Below are 15,527 nucleotides of genomic sequence, written 5' to 3'. Positions count from 1 at the left end.
AATTTAGAGACAGATTTCGGCCATCTACGTTTAAAACTGTCATTTGTATAAAGAGAAATAAGTATTTTTTTCATGATAAAAAATTTAGTACTTCAGGCAAACATTTGTGGTTTTTTTTGGGAATCTATTATCTGAGGCAAAATATAATGATGTTTCACCTTAAACCTGGAATGACTGTCAATATATATATATACCTGCTTAAACCTAAAAAATATGAGAATGGTATGGTTATCATAAAAACCATCGATATATTATATTATAAGTATCTAAAAAATGCCTTGTTAAAACTATTATTTTGTATTTTTTTATAATTTTAAAATGTATTTAAAGATTGATTGTAATTTGTTTCGGTCTATAGTATGTCTATGATAAAATAACATAAAGAAAATATGTTGCACTCTCAATGAATAACCAGCGTAGCAATTATATTAGTTTAAAAGTGAGCATCACATTATTGTGGTTATTTCAACAACACAGAACAGTATTACAGTCTTTCTTATAATTTAATTCTGAATTCCAGTTTCACAGGGTAAATCATTAAAAAAAAGTTGATGACGACACAACCACAGGACAAATTTATGTCTTAGAGCTGATAGACAAAAAGTTTAAGCGGACTTTCCTTTTTAGCTCACCTGGCCCCCAATTATGCTTTGCTGTATAGTTAAAGTGATATTGCTTGGATTTTGGCAAATAGTCCTACTCTGGACAATATTTACCATACAATTATATTATATTATTATAATGTGTTTTATCTGTTAGTATTACTATTATGGTTATTAAACATGTTTTGTGGATAAATAGCATATTTTTTTTATCAGATTGTGAACCTTTCCGGGTTAAAGGCACATACAATAAGACGATTCCGTTTGTTTTATGTGGCTATGTGTAAGATCAATGTGATAGTTAATAAAATTAAAACTAGTTTTTGTATTATTTCAAGGCTAGAATTTGACATGGTATTGGAACCAACCCTGAAATTGGTGAGCCCTTTTGTTGTTTCAAAGCTAAAGATATGAATATTTTGTATCTAAAAAACAATCCACAGCCTTTTCCCTTGACAATTATGTACTTTATAGACATTAGTATATTACTGCATGTAGTGCTAGAAAGTACACATATGGATTTTAACACTATTGCTATACTTTTTTTTTATTAGTACCTGTACTATATATGTTATATAGGGACCTACATTTTAATATTGTATTTGTATATAGTCATGGATTTAACTTATTCGTCAGTTAAGTGAATGATTACTTGTTTGAGTTAAAATGTCTCTAAATTGATTTTTTAGTTGTAATGTTGTACTACTGTTTGCATGTTGGGATGAAAGTTTGCGCATGTGACATCGTAAACAAAATACCTCTGCATTTGTATGCACCTGTCCTAACTCATACAAGAGCCTATTGTTTGTTGGTGTGGTTCATGTGTGTTTCTTTTCTCTCTTTTTTTATATAGATAAGACCGTTGGTTTCCCTGCTGGAATTGTTTTACATTTTTCATTTTTGAAGCCAATGCTCCGTGTTTAAGGTTGTACGTTAACTGGTAACTTTTTATACATTGTGACTTGGATTGAGATATACATTGCGATCTGGATTGAGAGTTGTCTCATTGTCACTCTTACCACATCGTATTATTTGTATATTCAAGTACACCATCTATACCTAGTTTAGGGTTGGGGTTCGTGTTGCTTATTCTTTAGTTTTCTATGTTGTGTCATGTGTGCTATTGTTTGTCTGTTCGTTTTTTTCGTTTTTAGCCATGGTTGTCAGTTTATTTTCGATTTATGAATTGACTGTCCCTCTGGTATCTTTTGTCCCTCTTCTATTAGCACGACGTTTATGATTCCGCACTAGTTTTGTATTGTCAAAGTATGTTTAAGTCTTTTGTACACAGTAAAGACTAGCACAAAATGAACAAGCAAATGGGGAGTAACGTATGTTTCAAATGTTATTACAAATACAGGTTTAAAATCTTTGCATTTTCTATGCAAATCGTTGTTTGAGGAGCCACAAAATCAATATTCTACATTAAAGGCAATGAAACAATGTAATTGCTGTGAACCAAGTCTTCCTATGGTATATGACCAAAATGGTATGTCTCTTTTATTTCTCGTTACAAAACATTGAGTTTTTCGAAAAACTAAGGATTTTCGTATCTAAGGAATAGACTACCTAGCACGTATTTCGCACAACTTTTCGGAATCTTAGGTCATCAGTGCTCAGTACACTTTGTACTTGTTTGGCTTCAAAACTATTTTCATCTGAGAGTCCGAAATTAGTCTTATACCGGCGTCACACATCAGCGTATAGCTCCGACGTACGCCGGGCGTGGTAAAAAATCATGTTCGCTACAAATACGCTGGTGATTTTGGATGTATTCAACTTGTCAATCATATCTGTATCGTGTGAACAGCGAGCTTTAAGTGAGTATTTATCGGGCATTCAATTAACGTATATTGTCGTATGTCTGGCCAAGGATTTGTATAGTTAGTCTAGCGTTTCTCTGGCGTACAACTAACGTATATGGATTTTGTCCATTTTCTCTGTAAGTCTTGTGCAGGCCAGTCTATACACCAATGTGTGACGCAGGCATGATGTTGATGACACGCGCGCCTGGCGTATTAAATTATAATCCTGGTATCTTTGATAACTATTTAAACCACTGGGTCGATGCCCCTGTTGGTAGACGTTTCGTCCCCGAAAGTATCACCAGCCCAGTAGTCAACACTTCGGTGTTGACATGAATATCAATTATATGGTCATTTTTATAAATTTCCCGTTACAAAACATTGAATTTTTCCAAAAACAAAGGATTTTTTTATCCCAGGAATAAATTACCTTAGACGTGTTTGGCACAACTTTTTGTAATTTTGGGTCCTCAATGCTCTTCAACTTTGTACTTGTTTTTGGCTTTAAAACTATTTTGATCTGAGCGTCACTGATGATTCTAATGTAGACGAAACGCGTGTCTGGCGTATTTAATTGTAATCCTGGTACCTTTTATAACTATTATTCAGAACTATTGCTGTTTTGATATTATTTGACTTTGAATATTTCAAAAAACACAGGCCTACAGAAAGGGCCACCAAGCTAAAGGTTCATCTTAGCCTTTTAGCGAATAGTCGTATATTCACTTGAAATTTCACTCGAGTACAGACCATGCTCATGAAAAAAAAAGAAACCAAAATTCTACTTTAGAGTACATACAAACTAATGCATCTAGGAAAGTTTTAACGTTGTGTCGTTTGTTTTCTCTCATTTTTGAGTGTGCATTCACATTACTATAAGACGTGTGACGGTACCTAACTATCCCAAATTCATGTATTTGGTTTTAATGTTATATTTGTTATTCTCATAGGATTTTGTCCAATGCTTAGTCTGTTTCTGTGTGTGATACATCTTAATGTTGTGTTGTTGTTCTCCTCTTATATTTAATGTGTTTCCCTCAGTTTCAGTTTGTTACCCCGATTTTATTTTTTGTCCATGGATTTATGAGTTTGAACAGCGGCATAATACTGTTGCCTTTATTTAAGTCATGACCTGTCCTAGACATATGAAAGTTATATAAAGTCTATGTTTTGTCTCATACTTTGTCGACTAAAATTGTATAGATAAATAGCAATAACATTACCCCTAATGTAAAAGGTCACCAAAGAATTTTGAGCACTTACTTTAGGACAACAAATTCAGAAATATGGAAAAGTGCATTAACTAACTGTATAATTTGATTTCATTAAGCCCAATCAAAAAAGTATGTGTGTTTACTGTCACATGCTGAAAAAAAGGGTAGTTAGGTAGAAAATTGGGAGCAGCATTGTGACTGTCACAGTAGTGCCTAATCAAAAAGGGCAAAGAAAAACTTAAGGATAGGGATGGGAAAAAAGGGGTAGATAGGGGTACAGTTAACACACATACTTTTTTTATTTGGCCCAATTGGCTGTTATACCAAGGGGACATTCAAAAATCATGCAAGTAATAAAAAATGACAGCATCATTGCAAAAAAAAAAAGCAAAACTGACAAAAAGACAAACAAATCAACAAAATACTACATACAAACCAATTACTGACATTGTAGAAACTTCTATAACATTGATAGCAAGTCTATCTAATATTGTCTCCATTAACACTTTTGGAACTTACTTTGTCCACATGGGTGCTGTCCCCAATCTGTAGGATTGTTGGTTTTAATTAGTATGTAAAACATGTTGAATGTTTCTGAAAACATTTATAAATTGTTAGTTGAAAAAAATGGCATGATGATGGAAATAAAATGTGTAAGAGTTATTTCTTAATGAAACTGTAATCACCTTTTTATTTGGTTTTTATGTGTACTACTTTGCTTGGTATTATAGTCATTCAAATAATTAATTCATACATTATGGGAGGAAGGAAAACAAATCAAACAAAACAAAGTTATGATAGTTATACAAATGGATATTTTTATTTTACTGGAAGAAATGGGTATGTTTGGGAGAGCTTTTATTTGCCAGAAAATATGTTCTTTGTAAAGTTGAAGCCTCTCAGAGTAGGCTAATGCCGCTACAAGGCAGCACTCGCACCCTCAAAGTGGAAAGGGATTAATATAAGTTGCAAAACTTGTTTTCCAATCCACTATAAATAAATCTGTTTAAATTAGAAAAAAAATTAAGCCTCTCAGATGGACATTTTTAACCATAGGAACCACTGTTATTATATTGTATTTAATATATATAAAAAGAGATATGGGTTGTGTGTCAATGAAAGAACAACTCAATGCTAAATAAAAATCTAAAGATGAACATTTTTTAAAATAGACAGGTGTATATACAGCGTGTCAAGCTTAAAATCTCCAGTTCTAAAAAATCAACTAATGGCTTTATATGATTCCTATAGTTCTACCTTAAACATTATCTATGTAATTAAGAAGCAAATAATAAGACTAAGGTCACCAATAGACACAATATCATTAGGCAACTGTATACAGTATATGGATTATACAGCTTTTCTACCTTCAGACCTTTAAGCCACCACCTGATTAACATTTATATTTTGCTTGCAGAGGCAAGATGATAAAATCTTCACAATCAAATTTTAAATTGATAAACAAGTATTGCCTACTGTCTCCACATTTTATAAGTTGAAATGGCAAAGTCTATATTTTGGTATGGCAGTGACGGATCCAGAGGGAGAGGGGTCCAGGAGATGGAAACCCCAGTTTTTTTTGGGACGATCAATGAATTTACCCCTCGACCCCCTTTATCCTGAGTTGGGAACCCCCTTTGAAAATTGCTGGATCTGGCACTCTTTGGGAAACCACAAAAATCAATCAGATCGAGAGAAAAAAAGGTGGTGTACAATCTTATGAGCTGTAGAATATTCTGTGTAAGTTCTGGTTGAATTTTGTCAAGCTATTTCAAAAAGTTTCAGTTTAAAAAAGTTTGGCAAAGACTCTGAAGGAGACAATGATGATTAGCACTAAAATACAAAGCTGTCAGGTGATCATACGACTCTCATGGCAAAAAGATAGAGGGACCTGACAAGCCAACATTTGAATTGATACTTGTTAAAGTCTATTTATTTATCCTATATAAGTTTCCATAAGGGGGCAAGACCCCCCTCCCCAACAAATTCGCCTCTGAAAATGGAATCCTTTAATGCCACAACCCCCTCCCCTGAATCAGCCTCTGATATAAATTAAGCAAGAAGAGCAATCTCATCTCTATTGAAATACTGCGTAAAAAAAGGGAAAAACATCAAATAAAACAAGTCAGAACTCTTTCATGAATATATTTCATTAACATAAAATTGGTTCATATTTTTATACAAATCACTTCTATGAACAAATAATAGTCAATTATTCATTACAAGTACTGTTATTCATATGAATGTTTTCAGTACTGGATCCTGCATTTCAATAAAGTATTATAATACAGAATTGTAATATCAAATCTGACCATATTTACACTAGATACTGTTCCATAGTTGCGCTGTCACAGATTTTCAAAAGTGAAAAACATCTCCATTTTAGTCACATTTTTTTTCTAATCTGAGGAGCAGAGAGACGATGGTATATACTCCTTCAAAATATCCCTACAGACTAGTTAGTTTGCCTGTCAATCAGTGCTTGTCGTTGGGTCCTCCACCATCTATACCCCGACTCAGATTCCAAACTTGCCACGTCTTGGTGTAGGTGTTCCTGGTTCATTCCTGCCTGGTGTGGCAATGGTAGTTCTTTAAAGGAGAAAAAAAATATAAATGTTATTTGGTATACCTCTCAAAATTAATCCATATATAAACTCAAATTATATATTTGTCACACTAAAGCTTAATCATCTCAAATAAACACGTCTGCTATGAAAATATTTTTTTTTAATTTTAAAATTATTTTCTAATTGTGACAAATGAATATCTTCAATATTCATATATTCATCGATATTAAGAATCAAGAGATTTTCTAACTGATTTCTTCTGATTACACTATTTTACATGGAGTCACTCTTTCCAATTCCTTTTTTGTTTGCTGAATGACTTTATAAAAATATTTGTTCAGATGTGTTCTGTAGATTGAAATAAGTAAATAAACAAAGACAATGATAGATGATAATTGCTAAAGCTATTTTTTTTGCACACTGAGGAGTTGAAAAAGGTTTACATACTAAATAACTGTTTATTACTGGTTTAAATATCACAGTATAAACATTTACTAAAACATGAATTGGAAAAAGTAATGACCATGACTGAAATGCACTATCCTTACATTCAAATCATGTTATGAAGGTGTTTATTTTGTTATTGATCACATGATATGACATGAAATGTAAATAACTGATCACGGTAGGTCATTAACAATCGTAAAGTCAACTGATTCTGTAGCCTGATAAACCTAATATATCCAGGATGTTTAGTCATATTGTTTTTAAGCTGTACTTTAAACAATTTTGAAAACGACATACAAGTTTTTTTTCTACAAACAAATAGTTCTTAATTCTAATCTATATCTATCTACTTAGTAAAAGCAGCAAGACATAACAGAAGAAAAATTGTACTGTAAACTAAGAAATTATTGCATGCTTTTATTATTGCATACTTTTATTATTGCAGTTTTGTCACATTAGACTAGAATGCAATTTTAAATTTTGCGATATTTAGAAAATCCTGTTAAATCCATATACAAAATTTTAAAATGCGATGTCAAATTATTGTGATTATAACCCTGTTGCATTTTTCGCAATAATAAAAACATCGCAATAGTTTCTGAATTTACAGTAATTTGATCTTTACTGGTCTTACAAATCTATCACAGTTTTAATTGTCAGCATGTAAAGGTGAACTTCACAGAACAGACAGATCCAGAAACCAATATTTTAAACTTACTTTCTAACTGAAGCTGTGGCCTGTTGTTCTTGATGTTCTTTCCTGACTTTGATCAAGTCTTCTGCTCGTCTCATCTCATCCTCCATAGCACTCATTTCATCTATAGCATGTTTCTTTCTTTCCTAAAAACCACAGATATCAGTGTAAAATGTACCAGCTCTCACAATGAATATAGAACACACTTAAGTAAATAAGGGTGCTGCTCTTACATTAATATTTTTAAATGTTGATTCATATTTTTCTTGGTACCAATTTTAATGAATTAAAAAAAGGATTTTTTCTTGGATATTTCATTTCAAGGTTTTGTCAAAGATTCCCAAAAATCCTGTACGAAATCTATACCAAGGGTCTTGGTTGTCGTGTGGTCTTGGTGAATTGTATCAATAGCCTGTCAACACTGAGGTTATGAGTAAGAACCTCACACAAGACAGGTGTGCTTGATTTCAATCTTAATTGACCAGTGTTGTCAGTTTACCTGCCTAAGATTGAGGTTCTTCAATACAAGTGAGAGGTTTAGGTAGCTATAAAACCAGGTTTTTACATAAAAAGATGCCTGTACCAGTTGAGGAATATGACAGTTGTTTTCCATTTCTTTGATGTGTTTGAGTTTTTTAAATTGCCATTTGATTATGGACTTTTCTTTTATTTTTATTTTCCAAAGAGTTCAGTATTTTTGTGATTTAACTCTTTCTTCAATGGCCACTCTGGAACATTCTAGATTATATTTCTTCTTTTATAAACAGAATTTAATACGAGATGGTCAAGATATCATGACTTTGTACCGGTAGAAAATGTGGGAGGTTAAACTAGTTTTGCATTTCTTAAACATATGTACTGAAACCTAAAACCGACAATAAAAACCCACTAAGTACAGCTACCAGAAGGATAGTATGAGAATGGTCAATTTTTAAGTGATTTTATATGTTGTGGTATATACCTGTCTGGTTTTACTAGAATCTTTAATACTGTAAAACATGGGACCTAACTCTGCCAACCAATGACCATCCACGGCTGTTACACACTGCATATACTCCTATAAATAGAATGTAAAATTTGTAAAAGCTCTACCAACCAATGACCATCCACGGCTGTTACACACTGCATATACTCCTATAAATAGAATATAAAATTTGTAAAAGCTCTACCAACCAATGACCATCCACGGCTGTTACACACTGCATATACTCCTATAAATAGAATATAAAATTTGTAAAAGCTCTACCAACCAATGACCATCCACGGCTGTTACACACTGCATATACTCCTATAAATAGAATATAAAATTTGTAAAAGCTCTACCAACCAATGACCATCCACGGCTGTTACACACTGCATATACTCCTATAAATAGAATGTAAAATTTGTTAAAGCTCTACCAACCAATGACCATCCACGGCTGTTACACACTGCATATACTCCTATAAATAGAATATAAAATTTGTAAAAGCTCTACCAACCAATGACCATCCACGGCTGTTACACACTGCATATACTCCTATAAATAGAATGTAAAATTTGTTAAAGCTCTACCAACCAATGACCATCCACGGCTGTTACACACTGCATATACTCCTATAAATAGAATATAAAATTTGTTAAAGCTCTACCAACCAATGACAAATCAGAGATAGGAGACGAATAGCACTATATATCAAAATGTCCTGCACTGAAATAAAAATAAAGCATTGTGTATGGGTAATATTGTGTTTGACAATGTATACATGATAAACAAGAGTGCCAAAGCGGAAACGTCTTGCCTGCTTTACTTATTATAATTGAACTGAATGTTGAAAGTCTTTAAGATACAAGTTTTTACTACAGGTATGTTATACACTGAATATTATAAATGATCCTTGAAAAATGGGAGCAAGGTGAAGACACTTCAATCATTCCTTTATTTGTGGCATTTTGTTTTGTAAATAAGGTGAGACATATGAGACATATGATATTTTACCACTTTGCTTTTTTAAAACTTAAAAGTCATTGTTTAGAACTGCAACCTCCTGTTAGTTCCATGAAAGGAACATTTTGTAATTAAATTTATCCTTGAATCATTTCCTCTCAAAGTCAAAACTTGGGTTTAAAATAAGTTTGTTTACACATGCATTTCCCTTAAAAATTACAACACTTACAATGTAGACTTTTTACCATTTTTAAAACATTCATAGTCTGTCTTTATTAGTAAAAGATCAAAAGGTTTCCAGTTGCAATTTTCAACATGTTTAAGGGCTCATTTTTTAAAAGATCATTTCCTATATAGTAAATAAATTTGTTATTGCAATGGAATTCAAACCTTGAGGAATCAAACTTTTTTGTTCATCATAAATGGGATCATTCAGAAAATCTAAAACTAGGCATTTTATGTCTTACCTATCAGTGCATTTGCATGATTTTGTGGAATTTGGTTGTAACTGATTAAAACTAAAACATTTTTTAAAAATATTTGTAATGTTGTATGTACTTTTATATAAAATACAGCTCACCTCGTTTAACCAATGATTCATCACCAAACCAAAAAATGTATTACTTCATATTTAAGCCTAATCAAAAATTTCCCTAATTAAAATAAAATAAAAAGAATTTTATATTGGGGATTTAAGCTTGATATCAGACAATAACATATAAGCCTTTTTCTAGAACTTATCTTATGTAATAATATTTTTTATAGCTTTTAAATCCTAGAACTGATTAAATTAACATAAAGAATTCTTCTCAACTCATCAAATAAGTGTAAAATATAATCTAAGATTAAAATGTTTGCAATTTTAATCAAGCAAGTATCATATCCTCTCAGTGTCTGATACAGACTGTCTCTGATGTTTTAATTTATTTTCCACGGAAGTGATATGGTACAGAGTGCATATCTTTCAATCTCAAAACACAAAATGTTGATTTATCTTTTAATGTTGTGCTACAAAGGGGAAATAAAAATTTGAGGAAGAAAAAAAAATAATAGTTGAAAAATTTCCCTTCTCATGTAATATTGATGAGAAATAATTAATATTCCTTCTGGTATACAAACACTTTTTAAACAAAATAAATGTGTTTTCTTCCAATGAAATGATTTCAACATGAAATCACTCTCAATTAATGAAATTTACATAACTTAAAAACAATCGCAGTGTCTACACGAAAGAAGCAATCATAACGAATTTCTTAAAAATCAAACACATTAGATTAATTAATTAAAAAAGAAAATTAATGAATTGATACTATCAAAATATCAAGTGAACATGAAGCTGAAAATAGAAAGACAAAAAAAACAGGTAGTGTAGAAAGTTTCTTAAACAATGGAGAATGGTCTATACTAAAAATTAAGTATAAATATATGGAAATTGAAAATGTAAGAACCAGGGATCAAAGACTCAAATAGCTTGTTTCACAGAATGTTTTTAAAATGATGAAGAATGGTTTATACAAAATATTTAGATATATACCAGACATTAAAAAATTTAAAAGTCCGGGGATAAGAGAAATCATTTATAAAACAAAAATATGTTCATAGTACACAGATACCCAATCATATTCTATGTTCAGTAGAAGTTAGACCATGAAAATGGGGTCAAAAATCTTAGTTGGCATTACAATTAGAAATATCATATCATAGGGAACATGTGTAATAAGTTTAAAGTTAATTGGACTTCCAACTTTATCAAAAACTACCTCGACCAAGAACTTTAACCTGGAGCAGACAGAGAGAAGGATAGACTAACAAAGGGACGAAAGGACAAACGAACAACAGACCAGAAAACACAATGCTCATAAATGGGGCATAAAAATATATATCAAATGATCACAAATTCAAGATATAACCAGATGCTCCGCAGGGCGTAGCTTTATACGACCGCAGAGGTTGAACCCTGAACGGTTGGGGCAAGTATGGACACAACATTCAAGCTGGATTCAGCTCTAAATTTGGATTGTGATTAAATAGTTGACACAGCATAGGTTTCTGACACAGAATGAATGTGTTCTAATGAACTTAAAATTTTTGTTTTCTCTTAGAGCAATTCACTATGCTGTTGAATATTAATCCTCTCAAAAAAAAGTTTGAAGAAATTTTCTTTTTATTTATGAAATTTCAAATGAGAAAAATTGAACCCAATTTTTTTAATCACATCCCCCTTTCCCTTATTCCAAAACAAATCTCAATTAAAATTTCTAATGGAGTTTGCAACAATAACTACTCATTTAAATACATCATAAAATATTAAGATGTAAAAAAACTGCTTGTTATCACTGAATGGTAAAGATTATTTTAATTTATCAGTTGGTAGTAAAAAGTGAATATACATTGTATATTATATATAACAAAGATTTAAGTTGATTCTGGACAAAGAAAGATAACTCCAATTAAAAAAAAATCTTGCTATTTCACAATATTGTGCAATTAGATATTTCTTGCTTACTATGCTGGACAAAGAAAGATAACTCTAATTAAAAGTAAAATATGCGATATTTTACAATATTGTGCAATTAGATATTTCTTCCCATTGCACAATACTGTGCAATTGAAAAGTCTTGCTATTGCACAATACTGTGAAATTGAAGATTTCTTGCTATTGTGCAATAACATACAATGGAAAATGTCTTGCTATTGCACAATACTTAAAATATAATAATTTTAGATCCTGATTTGGACCAACTTGAAAACTGGGCCAATAATCAAAAATCTAAGTACATGTTTGGATTCAGCATATCAAAGAACCCCAAAATTTCAATTTTTGTTAAAATCAAACTAAGTTTAATTTTGGACCCTTTGGACTTTAATGTAGACCAATATGAAAACAGGACCAAAAATGAAGAATCTACATACACAGTTAGATTTGGCATATCAAAGAACCCCATTTATTCATTTTTTGATGAAATCAAACAAAGTTTAATTTTGGACCCCGATTTGGACCAACTTGAAAACTGGGCCAATAATCAAGAATCTAAGTACATTTTTAGATTCAGCATATCAAAGAACCCAACCGATTCATTTATTGTCAAAATCAAACTAAGTTTAATTTTGGACCCTTTGGACCTTAATGTAGACCAATTTGAAATCGGGACCAAAAGTTAAGAATCTACATACACAGTTAGATTCGGCATATCAAAGAACCCAAATTATACAATTTTGATGAAATCAAACAAAGTTTAATATTGGACCCTTTGGGCCCCTTATTCCTAAACTGTTGGGACCAAAACTCCCCAAATCAATACAAACCTTCCTTTTATGGTCATAAACCTTGTGTTTAAATTTCATAGATTTCTTTTTACTAATACCAACGTTATGGTGCAAAAACCAAGAAAAATGCTTATTTGGGTCCCTTTTGGCCCCTAATTCATAAACTGTTGGGACCTTAACTCCCAAAATCAATACCAACCTTCCTTTTGTGGTCATAAACATTGTGTTTAAATTTCATTATTTTCTATTTACTTAAACTAAAGTTATTGTACGAAAACCAAGAATAATGCTTATTTGGGCCCTTTTTGGCCCCTAATTCCTAAAATGTTGGGACCAAAACTCCCAAAATCAATACCAACCTTCCTTTTGTGGTCATAAACCTTGTGTTAAAATTTCATAGATTTCTATTCACTTTTACTAAAGTTAGAGTGCGAAAACTAAAAGTATTCGGACGCCGACGACGCAGACGAAGACGCCAACGTGATAGCAATATACGACGAAAATTTTTCAAATTTTGCGGTCGAATAAAAATAAGACATAGTATGATTGCCAATAAGAAAACTCTCAACTGGAGACCAAATAATGTAGTAGTTAACGTCCGTAATATTTTTGTGAAGTTTCAGTGATCTGGGTTGAGAACTGTTAAAGAGTTGATAGATATAGGAAGATGTGGTGTGAGTGCCAATGAGACAACTCTCCATCCAAATAACAATTTAAAAAAAAGAAAATAATTATAAGTCAATGTACGGCCTTCAACACAAAGCCTTGGCTCACACTGAACAACAAGCTATAAAGGGCCCCAAAATTAGTAGTGTAAAACCATTCAAACAAGAAAACCAACGGTCTAATCTATATAAAAATATAAAAATACTGGTAAAAAATGTTAATCCATGTTCTGTAAATTTTGCTGAAAAATGAATAAGTTTTCCATGTTCAGAAAATTTCTTTTTTTTTTCTTTTTTCTAGGATTTCATATAAGCAGTTGCACAACTTCAACACATAAGCAATCTTTGCGTGAAGTTTAACAGATCTTGGTAGAATGGTGTAATGGAAGTACTGCACAAACCTGTTTGTAAATTTTACTGTAAAAAAACTAAGTTCCCAATTCTGGAAAATTCCTCATACAATTCCTCCGTAGCAGATACACAATTTTAAAAGTAATATGATGATGACCTGTTTACAACTGTATCAGAATGGAGGCAATTATATTTTATCTACAGCTTTGTTGGTAAGGTTATATGTGTGCTTGTCTGTCGATACCTGTATCTTGGCATTGCACATGGTCATGTTTTTCTCTGACTGTTTATGACGTCTTTACACTCAATCCATTGGATGTTGGATGTGTAGTCTAAGTCCTAGATGCATAATTTTTTGTTACTGATATTGAACCAGCTGTCAGTAACTGTAGTACTCTGTACTTAGTGACTTTTTGTTGTTGGGATATACAAGTACTCTGCCACGTCCACTCTGCGTTTTTGTGATATGTATTTCTACTTGTATCCATCTGATGAGTTAAGCCTTTATCAACTGATTTGTTTTTGTGTTGTACTGTTACACCACTGTCCCATGTTAGGGGAGGGTTGGGATCCTGCTCACATGTTTGACCCCTCCTACATTCTTGTATGTGCCTGTCCCAAGTCAGGAGCCTGTAATTCAGTGGTTGTCGTTTGTTGATGTGTAACATACCGGCATTTGGTTTTTCTTTGTTTTTTTGGTACATAAATTAGGCCTAAAATTTCTGTGCCATTTGGTCTCTTGTGGAGAGTTGTCTCATTGGTAATCATTTGGCAAGATGAACTTGACCTTGAATAACTCAAAATTTGTTTTTTTAACTGCTTCAGGGGTAACCTATATCAAGAGGTCATACTACACCGTAAATATGTTGAAATTGACATGGTTTTTAGACACACAAAACTGAGCCAAGGTTTAACCATAAAAACATATAGCATACATTAACTTCTTTACACATTACCTTTTCAACCTCTTCTAAATTATTCATGATGTCAATCTTTAACCTAAGTGCATTAAACTTTAAAATGAAATATGTACCGTAGGTGTGGTATTGCTTACAATATTGATTTCCCATATGGTTAGGTTAATTCGAGAGTGCATATCTTCCAAAAAACAAAAGATCAACACAGATATAGAGCTAGTTCTTGAACTCAAACTTTTTACAACTAATGTAAACCTTTAACTCAAATTTCATAAAAACTCACAAAAGAACAGAACATTTACATTGTTGATTTTTCATATAATTATCTTCCCTTAATTATAATGGAATTTTTTTTCTGAAATTATACACTTAACAACATTTGATAGTTTAATGTGTAAATTTTAAGTATTAGATAAATTTGTAGAAAATTAAATGATAATTGTACTTGGTAAAATATTTCTAAACCAAAAAAGTATTTTGCAACACACCTGGAAAGGTTGCTCAGAAAAAAAATACCCATCTATGTTTAAAAGCAGGCTAGAGTGAAAAGGGACTGTATTTACATACCTTGACAGTCATAACTAATTCATGGTAGACTATATAATCTGGGTTAAATCCCATACCAAACAAGGCACTAGTTGGATGAAGATGACAGGGCATGCCTGTTCTTACATGGACATATTCTCCAATACCCTGTAATGAAAATGGTAAACTTTTTAAATAAATGTGTAAATCGCCATTTGTCTTACACCAAACAGACCCTGTGAGGGCTGTATAGCCAGTCAAGGTCATTTAAAACTTCCATCAATGATCATGTTTGTTTTTCTTGAAACCACCAGTTTAAAATTATAAAATTCTAAAACTACTGAAATAATGTTCATGCTCCAAAGCAGCAGGTAACAAATGATAAATACCAGCCCTAACATTTTATGAGATATTATTTTACTTATTTTCATTCACATTTGATAATAAAATTGGTCTTATAATCATACTGATTCAAATTCAACAATCTCAACTGCATTAAACTTGTAATGATGTCATAATTGTGCACTGTGGTCATTGAAACCCTGA

The 15,527-nt window shown here is 31.9% G+C and overlaps 1 protein-coding gene across 1 annotated transcript in view; it reads right to left on the bottom strand.

Annotated features, from left to right (window-relative positions):
• Positions 1–5,762: 5,762 nt before the first annotated feature.
• LOC134720706 (pre-mRNA-splicing factor ATP-dependent RNA helicase PRP16-like) overlaps positions 5,763–15,527 on the bottom strand; it is an 81,375-nt gene continuing 71,610 nt past the window's right edge. The window contains exons 23-26 of the mRNA XM_063583156.1: positions 15,024–15,149; positions 8,291–8,386; positions 7,354–7,475; positions 5,763–6,210 (exon numbers count right to left, since the gene is read on the bottom strand). Coding sequence (XP_063439226.1) covers positions 6,138–6,210; positions 7,354–7,475; positions 8,291–8,386; positions 15,024–15,149 — 417 coding nt within the window. The 3' untranslated portion in view covers positions 5,763–6,137. The remainder of the gene's footprint in view (positions 6,211–7,353; positions 7,476–8,290; positions 8,387–15,023; positions 15,150–15,527) is intronic.

Source organism: Mytilus trossulus, chromosome 6 (genome assembly GCF_036588685.1).
Source record: "Mytilus trossulus isolate FHL-02 chromosome 6, PNRI_Mtr1.1.1.hap1, whole genome shotgun sequence".
Taxonomy (NCBI): Eukaryota; Metazoa; Mollusca; class Bivalvia; order Mytilida; family Mytilidae; genus Mytilus; species Mytilus trossulus.
The sequence above is the reverse complement of the archived record's forward strand: the minus strand, read 5'-3'. Positions and strand labels throughout refer to the sequence as shown.